This window comes from Typopeltis vanoorti, chromosome 22 (assembly GCF_054136105.1).
Source record: "Typopeltis vanoorti isolate ZY-2024b chromosome 22, IOZ_Tvanoo_1.0, whole genome shotgun sequence".
NCBI lineage: Eukaryota > Metazoa > Arthropoda > Arachnida > Uropygi > Thelyphonidae > Typopeltis > Typopeltis vanoorti.
Window position 1 is genome coordinate 10,111,816 of NC_143570.1, and position 14,857 is coordinate 10,126,672.

At 32.2% G+C, this 14,857-nt stretch overlaps 1 protein-coding gene across 5 annotated transcripts in view; it reads right to left on the reverse strand.

Moving 5' to 3' along the window:
* Window positions 1-8,106: 8,106 nt before the first annotated feature.
* Stat92E (Signal transducer and transcription activator Stat92E) overlaps window positions 8,107-14,857 on the reverse strand; it is a 477,065-nt gene continuing 470,314 nt past the window's right edge. For 4 of the 5 annotated variants that reach the window (XM_090412268.1, XM_090412269.1, XM_090412266.1 and 1 more), the window contains 2 exons: window positions 11,316-11,429; window positions 8,107-8,307 (listed from right to left, as the gene is read on the reverse strand). In XM_090412268.1, coding sequence (XP_090268394.1) covers window positions 8,178-8,307; window positions 11,316-11,429 — 244 coding nt within the window. In that variant the 3' untranslated portion in view covers window positions 8,107-8,177. Of the gene's footprint in view, window positions 8,308-10,251; window positions 11,430-14,857 lie in introns of those variants that run through there. The other variant, XM_090412271.1, reaches the window with a different exon arrangement.

Consider the following 14,857-nt stretch of genomic DNA (forward strand, 5'->3'; position numbering starts at 1 on the left):
AAAGAAATAAAGATTATAGTTAGATAAAAGATAAACCTCATTAGTAAACAAATCCTGAAAAAGTTACTAGTTAAATGGACCATCCTAAAATAGAATCATCTCTCTTTAGGAGTCATGTTGCCAGTTAATAGATCAATTACTGTTGAAACTAAGCAAGATTTTTTTATGAAATGATAATGTCAGAATAAGAACAAATAGGATAAGAAGTAAAAAGATTTGCCACTGAACTGCACTTCACTCAAAAAAAAAAGCCCTTTCTATGAAAAGATTTTATTTGCACCAATCATTACAAGAATCACTGTATAAAGTGCACATTCCAGTCATAAAGGCAAGTGGGTGAAAGAATTCAGTATGAGAGATATGATTACTCTGCTCCTGATTGGACTTTTTTTTTCAAGTTTTCAAGGTGTATTTAAGATTACTTAAATTACCAAAATATGATCTTATTACTTGATTAAAAAACAGAAGAGATGGCATAATGGAAAGAAACAGATATTTAAATTAAATACCAGTACTTCATCTTGTCATAAAGGCACTATCAAATAGCATAGTAAACACTGTGTATTTGATATATTAATGAATAATGTGTAAAAAAGTAGGCATTACATAAAAAAAAAATGAAAAAAAAAATTCTGGAGTCTTAATAGGAGAAGAATGCTTGCAGCTAAAAGTAAGCTATAACTGAAGTATTAAAACACCAATATGGTGACCTCTGTTACCATAATAGATTGGTTGGTTCTATGTTTGAAAATATAACCATGAGGCAACTAGCTACAAGGCAGCATATCCGTTAAATGCATGTGTTTATCTAACTAGTTTGCATGGATTTGGGATAAAAACCCGAGTTTCTGAAATGAAAAGCTCTTATAATGGTTCCTTGCATTATGCCCTAGATGGATTTGAAATCAGACCTTTCCAACTGTCCCTCTTAGTAAAGACCTGAAGTGGCTTGAAAAAGTTCCATTTTGGTCTATAGAGTAAGGTTTTCAGACTATGTAAAAAAAAAAATGTATAAAATTGCTAAAAATAGAAAGAAAAAAAACCCTTAGTCCTTGGTGACCTCTGTTACTATAGGTCTGCAAATAACCTTTTGTGGGTAGGAGGTAGCAACATAAATAAACAAAAATAAATTTAAAAAAAAGGGAGTGGAACAAGTGTTGCACCAACACTAAAGAAGTGCATAAATCTTTGAGTTTGAGAGAACCAGATTGTTATATGTTTCAAAGATAAGACTGATTCTTCCAGATTTGTATTTTCTTGTTTTATTAAATCAGTATTGTGTGTATGTGTCAGTACAAAATAAACTGTTGTTTAATTTGTAATAAATTACATGGGAAATAATTTAAAGGGAGATATTCAGTTGTTGATGATGCAAAGTTGAGTAGAGTAATAGGTAATCAGATTAGTTAGAGCTCGCAGGATGATTTCAATAGGCTATGACTCTTATGTAGGCTTAAACAATGACAAGAAGGGATATAAGGAAACCATTATCCATTTCTACAAGGTTATGTAATCATCACACGTGGATTAGTGTGCCTAGATGCCAAGGATGTTCAGAATGAAGAGGATCCACAGGCAACTAAATAAAAGTATGACTAGTCTGTGGAATGCTCCCCATGTGAGAAAATGGCAAGATTTGTGGATTGCACAAAAAGAGAGGATATGATTGAAACATGTAAATTGATAAAGAGTAGAACACATTATAGAATAGATACAAAGGAAAATTTTCAAAACATATTTGGAAGGCAAAAGAACAAGGAGTAACAATTGGAATGTTAAGTAAAAATATGGTTAGGAAGAATGTGATGGAATTTTTTTTTGCTTAGAAAGAAAGTGGTGAGTGAGTGGAATGGGCTGCCAGAGGCATTGTGAGTGCTCAATCAGCAAATGAATTTAAGGAAAGGTATGATAAGCAATGTGTGAATAATAGTTAGTGTGGACCTCATATGATGAATCCTTGGACTCATTATGGCATGTTGGTTGGAAAGTTGATATATGCTCAACCAACCAAGCTGGTCAATGTTGATCCATATACCTACATGTGAGAGTTACTTAGGTTCCCTGTGAAATGAAATGATTAGGGATCTGTTGAAGCGCAATGCTAAAGCATCTGGGTGATGAGACCATAGGAGAAACCTTTTAGTTTACAGGAAGCCTAACTCTACAAGCAAGTATATTCATATGACATTTTCATAACAATGCTTCACAGTATAAACAACACCAGTAGAAAAAAATTAATTATTTGGTCTTACTGATATTTCGCTGTATTTCTAACCAGCATCATTGAAGCACAAAATTATAAATGTGATAGACATGTAGTGCTTAATTGAATAGCTGTAAAAACAATTCAAACTGTAACTGAAAAGGAACTAATGTCCTAACAAGGTACCCTCTAGCAGATAATTAAAAACAAAGCAAACTTGGAAAAGTCTGGCTAAATGTGGTCTTGGAATAACAGCCTCACATATCTTTGCAAATAATGCAGCCATAATTGTTGAGGTTGGAATAATCATAGCTGATGCAGCAACTGATATGCAGCACAGCTGTCGTTTTCCATTTAATCCTCTGTGGAACAATGTTCAGAGTATGGTCTGCCAGTCCTGACTTTCATATAAATGATGCAGATGTAGTTTTTATGTTCTGCAGGGTGGATATTAATAGATCTACCAGTCTGTCCTCATTTGCAGTCACAAGAAGCTTTATAGACTCCAAGTTGTGTAAGAAGATGAAGCTGATCTTCAGACGGGATAAAGGTTACTAACTGGATACATGGTTAAGAGCAGCATGGAGATTATATTTACAAATCATATAGGCTATCTTTTCTAATGTCTACATAAGTTCATGGCAAAACTATTTTCCTTGAGTATAAGAAAATGGTTTTGCCATGATCTTATGTATTGGTTGCTAAATGTGAAAGGGGGAGGGGATGTAGTATCATTTTTACAGAGGCTGTAGCCATTAGCTAAAAGTGTCGTGAAGGCATCCAAGGAAAGGGTTGTATCATTTGAACAAACAGCCCTGACTCTGTGTGTTGAGGTTGCTACAATGTTGGGATGGCAGATGGTGTGATTGTTCATGTGAGTGCCTTCCACTATGTGTGGAAGGTGTGTGAGAGAGAGAGGAAGAGAGGGAGTGGGATTCTATAAATAAAAAAAGACAATGAATCATTTCGTAGTTGTGTAATTAATGTGTCCAGGAATGGGAGTAACCATCACCCACCCCAATAGCAAAGCATCTTTAAAAACTTACACACAGAGCTAGGATTACCTGTTCAAATGACACAGCCCTTGCTATTGATCTTAGGTACCTTTGCCACAATGCTACAACTATAAAATAGAAAAAACATAGTAAACCCCCCCCCCCCCCACACACACACACACACGGCTCTCCTGAAACCAACATGCAAGATCACAGCAAAACTAGTCCCATATATTATATTCAAGGCACTTCAGGAAATATAGCTAAAGTTCTCTGCAAACATAATCTTCACACCACTTTCAAACTGCACATTCAAATAGAAACATTTATCCATTCTCTGTAGAATTAACTTTATCCTTTTATACATTCTGTGATGTATGAAGTTCCTTGTGCCTGCAACTTAGAGGGACAGGTTTATCTATCAACATACATCCAGAATGAAGAAACAAAGAATCACATCTGTGATCATCTATATGGTAAGTCAGGATAGGGAAATCACGCTCTAGACATTCCTACACATGGGATTAAATGGAAGAAAACTATGTTGCACAGAATTTCTATAGGTCTGATAGACTATTCTTAAAATCAGCATCAGCTATGAAGCACTTCCCTAACCTCAACAAATATGGCTGCATTATTTTCGCCAATGATCTGGGAGACTGAGATTCTAAGACTACATTTAACCTGATGTTTTTGGATTTAACTTCATTTTTATCTGTCTGCTAAACGGTGCCCTGTTAGGACATTACCTCCCTTCAGTTACAATTTAAATTGTTTTTACAACTATCTAATTAAGTGCCACGTGTCTAGCACATTTATAATTTTGTGCCCTGAAGATGCTGTGAAATATCAGTTCAATAAATTGATTATTTATTTTCCTCTGTTGTTTATAGCATGAAACACTATCATGAATAACAACCAACACCTAAGCCTATATGTATATTCACATTTATGGCAAACCGCTATGCTTCCCACATAATCTTCAAAACACTGATCCTCCTCCAACTGACCTGACAACAGCATGTCCATATCCATGTCTCATATTTGAGACAGCTTTAAAAATAAAAAAATAAAAATAAAAATCTGCTCTCCATAAGTCCTAAGCTCCTGCATACAACTTAAAAAAATGATAATTCTATTCATAGGAAAGATAGACTTCTATTTGGGTTTGTAGGTCAGATTTATCTCAAACTAAGTTATACCAACTAGTTTCGCCAACTATAGCTGTTGGCTTCATCAGGGTAAAAGATATATAGATGTAAGACCACTTAAACGCTAAAACTGTAAATGAACCAAATATAATTGTATTTTTACAAAAAACAGAAGAATGTGTACATCACATGCATAGAGCGTGTATGATCTCACTTGTTGTTATGTAGGAACGTTCTATAATTTGTAGCAAAATTTAATTCTGGCAAGTTTAAAGATCTAATGAGAGTCTTCCAGATCTCAGGCAGAATTAATCCTTGGTTTCTATTTAGGTTTAGTTTTGAACGAATAACTGTTGGCTTCTTTTATCATTCGGGAGCGGAAATCCTCCTCTAAGTAGGGCATGGAGCTTTTGTCCCATTCTATGGTATGATTTGTCCTAGAGAAATGAAAGGCTAACCCCCGTACATATTCTTTTTTTTTTTTTTTGTAAAAATGCAATTATATTTGGTTCATTTACAGTTTTAGTGTAACAGTTTTAGCATTTAAGTGGTCTAACATCTATATATCTTTTACCCTGGCGAAGCCAACAGCTATAGTTGGCGAAACTAGTTTTGGTATAACTTAGTTTGAAATAAATCTGACCTACAAACCCAAATAGAAGTCTATCTTTCCTATAGTTCTTGTGGTCAAAAATAACCATTTCATCATTAATTCTATTCATGATAAACTAAATCCACAGCTCTTTAGTAATGTGGACAGGTTAAGGGAGTTTATCCATGAGCTATGTTCTAAACATTGCATTTGGTATCATAATCAAAAATCAACTCATACTTCCAATAATCTTGGTAATAGTGTAAAGTAAGTAAAAGAAGGCAATGAATATCATCAGCCATCTAAAGGCATTCACAAACATCCATGCCACAGTGGTATTTGAATCCACAGTAATGCTAAAAAACAGACTACCTATTTCAATCATACTGGAAGAATAATCAACCTTAGATTGAGAGAGCACAAGAAATACATGTGTTGATCACCAGAGCTCGTCTTGCAGATACAGAATAAGATTATTTTACAATGAGGGAAACCTCACTAATATATAAAAGCAAATGCAAAATGTGTAAACTGTGGTTTTTAATAATGCCTTTGTGACAAACAAGACAGATGGACAGTTAAATTAGCTTTATTAATTTTAGAAGCCTGTTTTTTTAATTAAGCCATAGTTTTACGGAGGATTGATAATCAAAATTAAATACATATGTACTATGCATATGTATTTAATTTTAATGTGATTAATAAATTAAGCTGTTTTCAAATATTTTAAGCAATTTTGACACATGCTTAGCTGTGTGAAAATTTTAAAGTTCCCATTATGCTCAATTTAGTGAAACTTTTCAGTAAGTCAGGCAAGTGATCCTTTAGAGTTAAACTATATGGCAAGGCTAGGAAATGCTAACATGTGTGTAGGTTTCTCTCATGTTTAATCTACTCTTGAGAGAATTAATTCATTACAGAAAGAGATAACAGGAAGTTGTTCAATATCAAGCACATATCTTGACATTATCAGGACACTGGAAAATGAAGATAAGCCATATTTGCAATGTCATGCTATCATCTATTGAGCTGTGTCCACATATATACATTGATTTTCTGATTTTTAGGAACAGTACATTATATTAAGCATTATATGTAACTTTGCTTTCAGTGTAGTCTTCATATCACAGTGCTGGACAGCCAACATGTTGAAATGCAATCACAACAAAGATAGATGGCAATCTCAGCAGGTGCTGACTGTTTGTAGCATAGCTACACATTGTTCCTATTCCTAGATAAGTTCCTATAACCCCCCCCCACATTTTTTACATCACTGGTCATGGGCATTAGTAATATTAGATAATTTTCTTTACTTTTTTGTGTGTGTGTGTGTGTGTGTGTGTATGCGTGCACATGTGAGTGTCTGTTCAAGTCTTATGTTTGTTCAGAAATCAGATAATTCCAGCATTCAAAAATCCCAAACAATCAGCTTTTGGGACTTTTAATATATTAAAACTAATAACAGTTTTAATATATTAAAAGAAGTCCCAAATATATTATATATATATATATTAAAACATATGTAATTTACTTTTAATTGCCAAGGCAATTATGTTGCAGATAGACAATCATATAGAGTAAGATACCCTATATGATTTTCATAAATCATATAGAGTATAAATCATGATTTTCTGAAATGTCTCTCACTATCATGTATGGTTATTCAGATAATCCAAACTAAATAAGGCTATGTGGTGAGTGCATTCTGTTGGTAAATTGTGTGTGTGTGTGTGTGTGTGTTCGTTCTCTGGCCAGTTTCTCATGCGAAATGAAAACTATGGATTCTGAAAGCATCACAATATGTATTTATGAGATTCTCAGCCATATGAAAAAGTTTTGTGTAGCTCTTATTGTAATGTATTTGATCATCTATGTTTAAAATACAGTAACTATTTACTGTGATCATATTTTGATTCTTTAAGACACTTATTTCCCTTGGACAAATGTTTCATAAGAATTCAGTGGAACATTTATGCATGTCCTTACAATTATACAGTAATTTTGATGAAAATTGTCTGGATTTAATTATAACTGAAGGAGAAAAAAAGTAAAGTTCTCTGAAGACACGGCCAAGCTGCATTCAAAGATCTTAATATAAAATCAAAACAAAGAGAAAAAGATTTCTTAAAATAATGGTGGCCCAATACAATCACTCATTTTTAAGGGATTAACATAATATCAATCCAACAAATAAGTTATTCTTTTAATTCAGCTATCCCACATCAAGCATATCTTCTGATGAATCTTTGTTCTCTTTAGTTTACTATGTGATTCTCAAACATATCTGAATTCCTAATATAGATGAATGATAAAGAAAGAATTTTGCTCATCTAATAATTCAGTGTTTCTAATAAAAGACAGCATACTATGTTTTCAGTGACTAGAAGAGGCAATTTATAAGCCTACCAGCAAAAGAGACTATGCCATGTAATATATACAGTGTAATTTTATGATTAAAGAAATTAAGATAAACAGACAAATACAAGTTGGTAAAAACAATCAATAAACAAGGTATTTTATGTTCAAATTAAAAGAAAATTTTAGACTGGGTAAAACAATGTGTTTTACCCAGTTAATTTTTAAGAAATAGTTGATTTTTTTTTGGGTTTTTTTTTTCAGTGAAACAAAAAAAATTAGACTTAAACAAAGATTATAGGCTCTCAACAGTAGTCACATTCACTTCTGAGAATTACCAAAATAAACAGCCAAGTGCAGCATCTTATCGGAAATTTTAAAAGCAATCTTCTAAGCTATTTTGACACACTAGGAATGTTACGCAAGTTAAGAGCGATTATTTGAAGCAGAGTTTACACATTTTCTCAGTGTAAAGAAGACAAAAAAAAATTGTTTAAACTTTTTTTAAAAAATTCTTATTATTCTTATCACGTTAGTACAATAAAACCATTTCTAGTGTGTAAAATATGCATTTAAAAAAATTTTTTTTTTTTTTTTTAAGTGAGAGTGCTTTACAGTATTCATTTCATCTAGCCAGATGTGCAAAGTAACAGAGCTAAATCAGAATGCACTACCATGTGATGGCAAAATTACAAATGACTGACAGGAATTTATTTTGATATATACACATATATATATATTCGCATATTTAGTGAAGAAACATCTATATATATATATATATAAAAAAAAGAAGAGGTCTCTTCACAGAAGTTACTACTGGGTTTTTAAAAATGCTTAATGAAATGGAACATGGGTAAGCCTAACCATGTTAGCATCTCCTTTCAATTGGGTTTGGGGTAGGCCACAAGGTCGTTAACGTTGATGCAGGAAAATTCTACAGCGTCATCCATGTCAGTCACCAGGTCCATGCTAATCAGGTCGTAGTCCAATTCAGGTACTCGCATCGCGGCACTGCCAAAGATAAATCATATACATATTAGGTCCCCACCCTCGCTAACTCCCTTTTAATAAACATGCATAGTGCATTCTGACAGCTCTTCATGCTTAACAAAGTTAACTTGTGTGTTATGTTAATTTTAAATTATTTTAAATTTATTCAGTGGATTTTCAAATTTAATAATAACTACATTTTTTTAAAATATTTCATCACAATTTATAAATATGTCTTATTATAATAATACTGAACAAAAGTTTTATTTTTCATATTCAACCAAACAAAACAACTGAAAGTTGTTAGACAAAAATTAATAAATTCAATATAATACATCAAGCACACTAAAGTATGATTTTTATCACAAACTCATCTACACAGCAACCACTATTCTTAAATTATTTTAAGATATTTGGATATAAATTTGATACAAATAATTAATAATTAAAGCTATAGAGAAATTTAATTTTACTATTATTTGGTTGTTATGATCAGGATTTCCATCCAGAGAAATTTAAGAATAATAGAGATTGCTGCTGAGGTATAGGATGCATATCATGTCTGCACCAACTAACAGGTACATATTCTAAAATATTTCAAGCTCTTTACTTGCTTGATTCACCTATGTAAATGATTATATTAGCTTGAGAACATTGTTTTAATTCGACACTAAACGTCCAATTTTACAACATTAATAACTGAAAATTTTCAGCAATTTAACATGGCAATACTATTAGAAAATAAAATAATATTTTGTACTGAAAAATGTTAGTCATTACAATATTATATTTGCTTCTTTGAGAAAATTATGGAGCTTGAAATATCCATGAATGCATAAAACAAAGTAATGTATTATTACTGTGTGTATATTAATAAAATTTCATAAAGGAAGTGAATGTGGACAGATATGGCTGAAAAACAGCCTTGAATGCAGAAGATACTAATGGACTATTATTGTGTATCAATTAAATTTCATAAAAGCAGTGAAATGAGCTGATTCTTAAGTCTGTGTGTACAGTGTGTATCCCCCCTGCTCCACACACACACACACACACACACACACACACACACACACACACACACACACACACACACACACTTGTCACCATTTTTTGTAGGGAAGAAAAAAAAAGAGTTCATAAAAAACAGTAAAACATGCAACATAGTGGACTTGGTTAATTTACTTCCTACCAAAACAAGGCAGTGATATATCTCACATGTACTGCATCTATAAATTTTGAAATTTAAATTAAAAAAAAATCTGCAGTAAAAAACAATGATTTTTGTAATTACACATTTCATTTACTATGCATACCATTAAAAAATGTGTTTTATCCAGTGTGTTTTTCCTCTTTCTCTTGGAAATAACTGTTCTATAAAGGTGAAAAGATAGAATGTCATTAGAAAGTTTAAATACATATTTTTAGATGTTTATATTTTAATGAAGTAACTTAAGTGACTTGTTCCAGTGAGGGTTAAATAGTAATTTCCCAGCTAAAATATCAGTTGCACTTGTCTGGTTGAAAACTTTAAGTAAAAACTTTTGATCACTGACCACATTATACGGCTTAAACAAAAGAACTGAGAACTTGAAATATATATATATATGAATTATGTAGAGACTGTGTAAAGTTGTAAGTACATGTCCCATTCACATTCTATACATACTGATATATGCAAATATAAATAATCTTTCGATTATTTTAGTTGCACATAATTAAAGAAATAAAAGGAGATGAAAGAATATTGCTTAGGGTTATTAATATGGATGTGTAAATTCCAACTCTGATGGGACAAGAATATACACAAAAAATTTTTAAAAAATAAAAAATTAAATATGCAAGCATTTTTAAGCAAAATTTTAACAAGTAAAGTGATTAGTAATAACACTTGTTTGCATGCAATCAAAATATGTAATCCTACTTGATATAAATTAATAAAAATTTAATACAAATAGTCTCATAATTCTGGCAAATAGTTTTATTTAAAACAATTCCTTTGGTACAACAACAAAATAGTTTATTGTAAAAGAACACAACTTATTTGCAAATTATTATAATTCAACATAGTTAAAATTCTTTAAATTTCAAATGCTATTTGCAGCATGCAATTTCAACTTTAAGGTGATCTCTTAATTTTATTTTGCTTTAAAAATGTATAAAAACTATTATATGAACATTTGAAATTTTATAAACAAGGAAAATTTTAGTTACTACTATACAAACCATAGCTAAGAAGTTCTAGCAACACCACAAATGGCTATAAAAAGAATGTCTAGTCTGCTGATCCATAAAGATATCAGCAAGGAATATAAATTGGTTACACAAAAATATTTCACAATAAAGTTCACTGCTTTTGTGCAACACTATAGCAAGTGTTTCAAAAGATTTGGTATAAAGAGCTAATTCTGCTCAAAACATCATCCTATTAGATGACAAAAAGACATCTTAAGGCAACTGATACATACATACATAAAAAAAAGAAGAAAAAAAAAAAAAAAAAGAGGAACACTTTGGCCAGCCAAGTGCCACAATGCAATGATGATATGTTCTTATGCTCTTAGAGAAAGGAATTTAATTCCTTCATTCATGTGAGATGTTATACTATAATAAAACAAAGACTGTGTGAAAAGAGAAGAAGAGAAATAAATCAACATGCCACATAAAATTATGATTAGGTTTTCCAACAAGCACCTTTACAGTACAAATGCATCAGATTGTGTGGCTCATGTGAAGTATTATTAATAAAAGCCCCCCGGCCTCCTACTTTTCGCCTCAGCTGTCCTTTTCAAACATTCACCGGATTGTAGTAGGGGAAAACATATCACAGGATATAATCTACCGGATATGCCATAAGCATTTCTACATGCTTCCACAGATGCTCAACTTCAGCTTATCACAAATGAGCAGACTGATTAAAAGGTGGTCCCAAAATAAAATGGAGCCCAGCAGCACTTGTATCAATAAAATATTTTCACCCAGGTGACTAGCCCACCTTCCCATATTGCAGTGGTGCTAAAATCACTTACTGCATAGTCTGGTCTCCACCACTACTCATATCATGAAAGGCCGGATCTGGAGAATGGGGATGCATCACAGATTGAGGTGTAGCGGGATAACTATCCATGCCACTTAAAGGCCACCTGTAATTTAAATATTAATTATGTAAACAAAATACTGCCAACAGAATATTTTTTCGGCAAAATAAATATGCTCCATTCTGAAAAAATATTGTCTTTGATTGGATTAATTATAAACTGAATATGAAGAAAGAGTCAAAAACTACTCTATCAACTTTTACGATTGTTATAAATTGGTTACTACATAATAGTATTTATTTCTAATTTGCTATTCACAGTTCTAAAATGCAGAAGTGCTATTTAAAATTATAATTAAGATGTGACACTTTAGAAAATAAAAATACTTCAAAATAAATCTTGTATAGCATTTTTAAAGCTGGCTGGAAAAAAACATTTACATTTAAATTAGGCAAAAAGTCAGAAACAGAAATAACAATAATAATAATAAAGAAATACTTCCACTACGAAGCACAAGTATTCACCAACCTCTCCCAAAAAAACAGTCTTTCCCCATTTCATGAAAAAAAAAAAAAAAAAAAACGTGTGGCCAAAATTCTTTTCAAATATCCACCCCACTAACCAGTAACTGAAATGCCATGGTACAGGAAACTTGAAGTTATTTAATATAAACCAAAAAAAAAATCTTAGTAAAGGTGTCCCTAACAAGTTAGAATTCTTCATAGTACTTCACAAGTGCAGTATGGAAAAAAAAAAAGTTTTTGTCCAGCCAGTTTTTAACATTAAATAACTGCTATTATATTGAAAATCAATAAATGGATAATATCAACTATATCAACTCACAAGATATCCATATACATATATATATTTGAGAAATCTGATCTATATTAGAAATAGAAGTGGCATAATTGTGTGGTTGTATAACACAATCCATAAAAATAATTATCAAAGTTTTCTGAAAGATTCAGTTATACATGAATGTCAAGGAGTATATAATGAAGAAGAGGGTGGGGGGTCCTCAGGATGAATCAACGAGATCAGGTTTGATATAAAAAAAGTCAAGAATGTGAATAGCAATTATTATGAATGACAATAAAAAAAAATATGGATGCTATATATATATATATATATATGTATAAACAATAAAAACAAAAGAGGAACAGGTGTAACTCTTGGCTTTTCATAACTAGAAAATTTACCCAAATGTTATACTCAGATAAATAACAATTATAGTTATTTACTAGCTAGTAATTCTTCATTTTATGTTGTACATTTCTGATGTAAAATTCTCTTCTCTCTCTCTCTCTCTATCTATATATATATATAAAACTCACTTCAAACATTCACCACACTGCATGTTGTTAAACTAAATATTTATTTAATAAAATACATTTATTGGCCTACATAATCTTCATTTGGCACTAATTTCGGCAAGTCTCTACTGAAGTTGGGCCACTTCAGTAGAATTCTCATCAATAGTAGTGAAGTAATCTGATGGATTATTTCTTTCCTCTCCCTCCCAAATTTAAGAATCACATCAAAGTCTGATGGAACTGTGTCGGGACTATATACAGGGAGATTGAGAGAAAGCACTTACCACCATATTTTTTCATAAGATCTGATACTTGATGTAAACATGGTGTCACTCATTGTGCAATATCTGACCCGAGTCAGATTCTTCCCATTTTGAAGTTTTACTGTAGAATAAGAACATCAGAAACATAAAATGAACACCTAATATGTGCTCTGTCTGGCACAAACACAAGCTAACATGAAAGTAGAAACTACTGTCATTCAACTGACAACACGCGCAGTATGATGAACTTTTGAATTCATCCAGGTACAAAACTATCCTCAATATCACCAACTTATGCAATGAAAACTATTAGAGTCATTTCTGTTAATCAATCAGCAGACTAGTAATTAAATAATCCGCTGGCTGGTCTATTTGTCTGAGTCAGTTACCAAACCTGCATCCAAGATAAGTGAATGCAGGTAGGCAAATAAAAGCAATGATTATTGACAAGCATCAGTGAATAAGAAGCAAAGTTTACTACAAATCTGACTGATCTATTGTATAACAGTTTATTACTTGGATTCCTGATTTTTACTGAATTGCTCACATGGTCATGTAAACAATATCTATGATCAGAAACCACAAAATTTGTATTAGTTGAGAGGGTTTATTTTAGAGATTGTTGGTCAGATGATTTAAACTTTCTCAAACAATTACTTAGTAATACGTTATACTTAAATACCTCAACACGAAAATCCAAATGTTATTTACAAAAATCACGAAATACACGCTACATGTGTTTGCAGACACATCACGCCATCTAATGGCAGTTAACAAGAATCAAAATCATTGATTTAATTTTGGTATACTCTTGGATCTGGTTCACTGAAGAGAACTCAAAAAAAGGTTAGAAAACAGCCTAGGCAGTGAGTGATGTGTGTGTTAAGATTATTTTCATAAAAACAAATGAAAACATGACTAATATCTACAGGAATTCAATGTAGCTAAACAAAATGAACTCACACTTGATTAGTTGAATCAAGTGTGAGCTTTTGGCCAGGAAGTGAACAAAGTCACTTCCTGGCCAAAAGAAATTGTCAAAAAACTCAAACCCTTGCACGTTAAAACACCCAGAATATATGGTGCTCCTAAAATACACAAACAAGATACACCTTTGCGTCCTATTGTAGATAGTACAAACAGTCCTACATATAAACTAGCTAAACATTTAGCCAAATTACTAACCACTTACACAAACAATTCTTCCTCTTTTGTTAAAAATTCTACCCACCTAAAAAGTATTTTAGAAAACCACACCTTAAATAGTTCAGACCTAATGGTGAGTTTTGATATCACCTCATTATTCACTAATGTACCACTGAGTGAAACACTTAACTTACTAAATTCACAATTTCTCCCAGATATATTTCAGCTATTTAAATTCACAGTACAGGCAGGTTATTTTACTTGGAAAGGGAAAATATACAAACAATTAAATGGGACAGCTATGGGTTCGCCCCTCTCCCCCCCCCCCCAGCCAATTTCTACATAGAGCATCTGGAAAAATTAGCTATCAATACAGCTACTCTCAAACCTAGTCTCTGGCTACGCTATGTTGATGATATGTTTGCTATTTGGCCACATGGCCCAGACACATTGAACACATTTTTAGTGCATCTAAATAGCCAGCACCCTAAAATCCACTTTACAATGGAATTAGAAGCCAATGACTGCCTACCCTTCCTGGACACATTGATCACACGTCTTCCAGAAAGTTCCTTATCATTTTCGGTTTATAGAAAACCCACACATACAGGGAGATACTTAGACAAACAATCACACCATCACCCTTCTCAACAATATGGTATCTTAAAAACACTAACCCATAGAGCTAGAGCAATCTGTTCCAATGACATTGCTCTCACTGTTGTACTTTCTCACCTACAACACACCTTCTTAACCAACGGTTATAATCCCCATAAAATAGATAACATATTAAATGCAACCCAGAAATCCC